The sequence below is a fragment of the Zingiber officinale genome, chromosome 4B (assembly GCF_018446385.1).
Source record: "Zingiber officinale cultivar Zhangliang chromosome 4B, Zo_v1.1, whole genome shotgun sequence".
NCBI lineage: Eukaryota > Viridiplantae > Streptophyta > Magnoliopsida > Zingiberales > Zingiberaceae > Zingiber > Zingiber officinale.
The window spans coordinates 34,272,937-34,274,331 of NC_055993.1; the positions used below are offsets into that span (position 1 = coordinate 34,272,937).

Sequence of the window (1,395 nt, forward strand, 5' to 3'; positions counted from 1 at the left end):
ATATGTTGTAATTATGTGAATTAGAAAGGGCACATATATCATTTCATTTTTTATATGGTATAATTTTATAAAAAAAATGGATACTTACGTCATTTTTCCCTACTTGTAAAGAATAATTTAATTAAGAAGGTATTAGATGTAAAATTAACCAAGGAGTCAATACATCCTTAATAAAACTGACAGCAAAGGAAGATGATAGAGCATCACAGTGATTAAATCCTCATTTCCTGAACAAAACTATTATTAGGATGACATTGAGCAATACATGAAAATATCACTAATGCCTTGATCTAAAAAGCTTGCTCAGGCTGCTGTCACTTTGATCTTCATATTTGCTTCACAGTGACCAGGGAAGGCGCATATGAAGTAGTTGTCCCCTTTGACAAGGGTAATTCGATCTTTCCCGGAAGTGTAGACTTTCCCGTCAAACGGAAAGCACTGATCGTAGCCCACTTCGTTCACCGCCACCACATTGTGTGCCCCTGCAGCGTAGTTAAACACTGCAAAAGAATATATGGTTTTTCTTTCACTAAGGTCACCAAAGGTTTTTCCTTCAAAGTAAACACCAAAACTATGTAAACATGGATTTCAAGAGTAGTAGTTCATGTACCGAGGTCATCGCCGGCTTTGAAGCTTTTCCCATTGGGCCAGTCGATGACATTGAATTTCCACCCGCCGGCGTCTCCGACGACGAAGTCAGTAGCCTCGGTGTGGCCGAGGAGGTAGTGACCGACAACGGCGAGTGCCAATATTACGAGTGCACTGCGTGCTTGTTGAGCTTGAGCCATGGCTTAGAGTTGCTCTAGTAGGATGGAGTGTGGTGAGATTGAAGGGCTGCCCCATGGCTATTTATAGCGGTGTTGGCCCATGCTTGATTGGTTGGCACATTTAAGGGAGTTATTCTTACTCTAGCCAAATTCATTAAAGAAATTATTTTCGGCCTTTATCCAAACGACACACTAAATTGATTTCCTAAAATGCTCCTTTTTATCAAAAGGCGCACATAATTCTTATGCTCTTCTAGTGTACTTCAATCCCAAATTTTATTTATTATATTTAAATCAGAATCAAACTAAATTGAATTATTGATGATTTAAAAAATTTATTTTTTTTAAAAAAAACTTATGTCATTAAATTAATGACCATGACCTCCTAAATACAGAAATTTTAATTGATACGTGGTATTTAAATCTTTGGTTAATAAAGATTCATTTTGACATCTAATATTTTCAGTCTATTAATATTATTATAGTAATTAAACAGATGATTATATTCATCTTATGTTTATCTTGTAGTTTATCCATAAGTTATATAAAAGTAAATATATCATGGTATCAACTTATAATTAACAGCCAAATAATTACTAGGAGAAAGGAGTCATTTTTTCTAAATGTA

The 1,395-nt window shown here is 35.1% G+C and overlaps 1 protein-coding gene across 1 annotated transcript; it reads right to left on the minus strand.

Annotated features, from left to right (window-relative positions):
* Positions 1-303: 303 nt before the first annotated feature.
* Positions 304-788, minus strand: LOC121978191 (basic blue protein-like). The gene is made up of 2 exons (XM_042530568.1): positions 611-788; positions 304-500 (listed from the first exon to the last, which is right to left on the minus strand). The coding sequence occupies exons 1-2, from the start codon at positions 786-788 to the stop codon at positions 304-306; spliced, it is 375 nt and encodes a 124-aa protein (XP_042386502.1).
* Between the last annotated feature and the right edge of the window lie 607 nt (positions 789-1,395).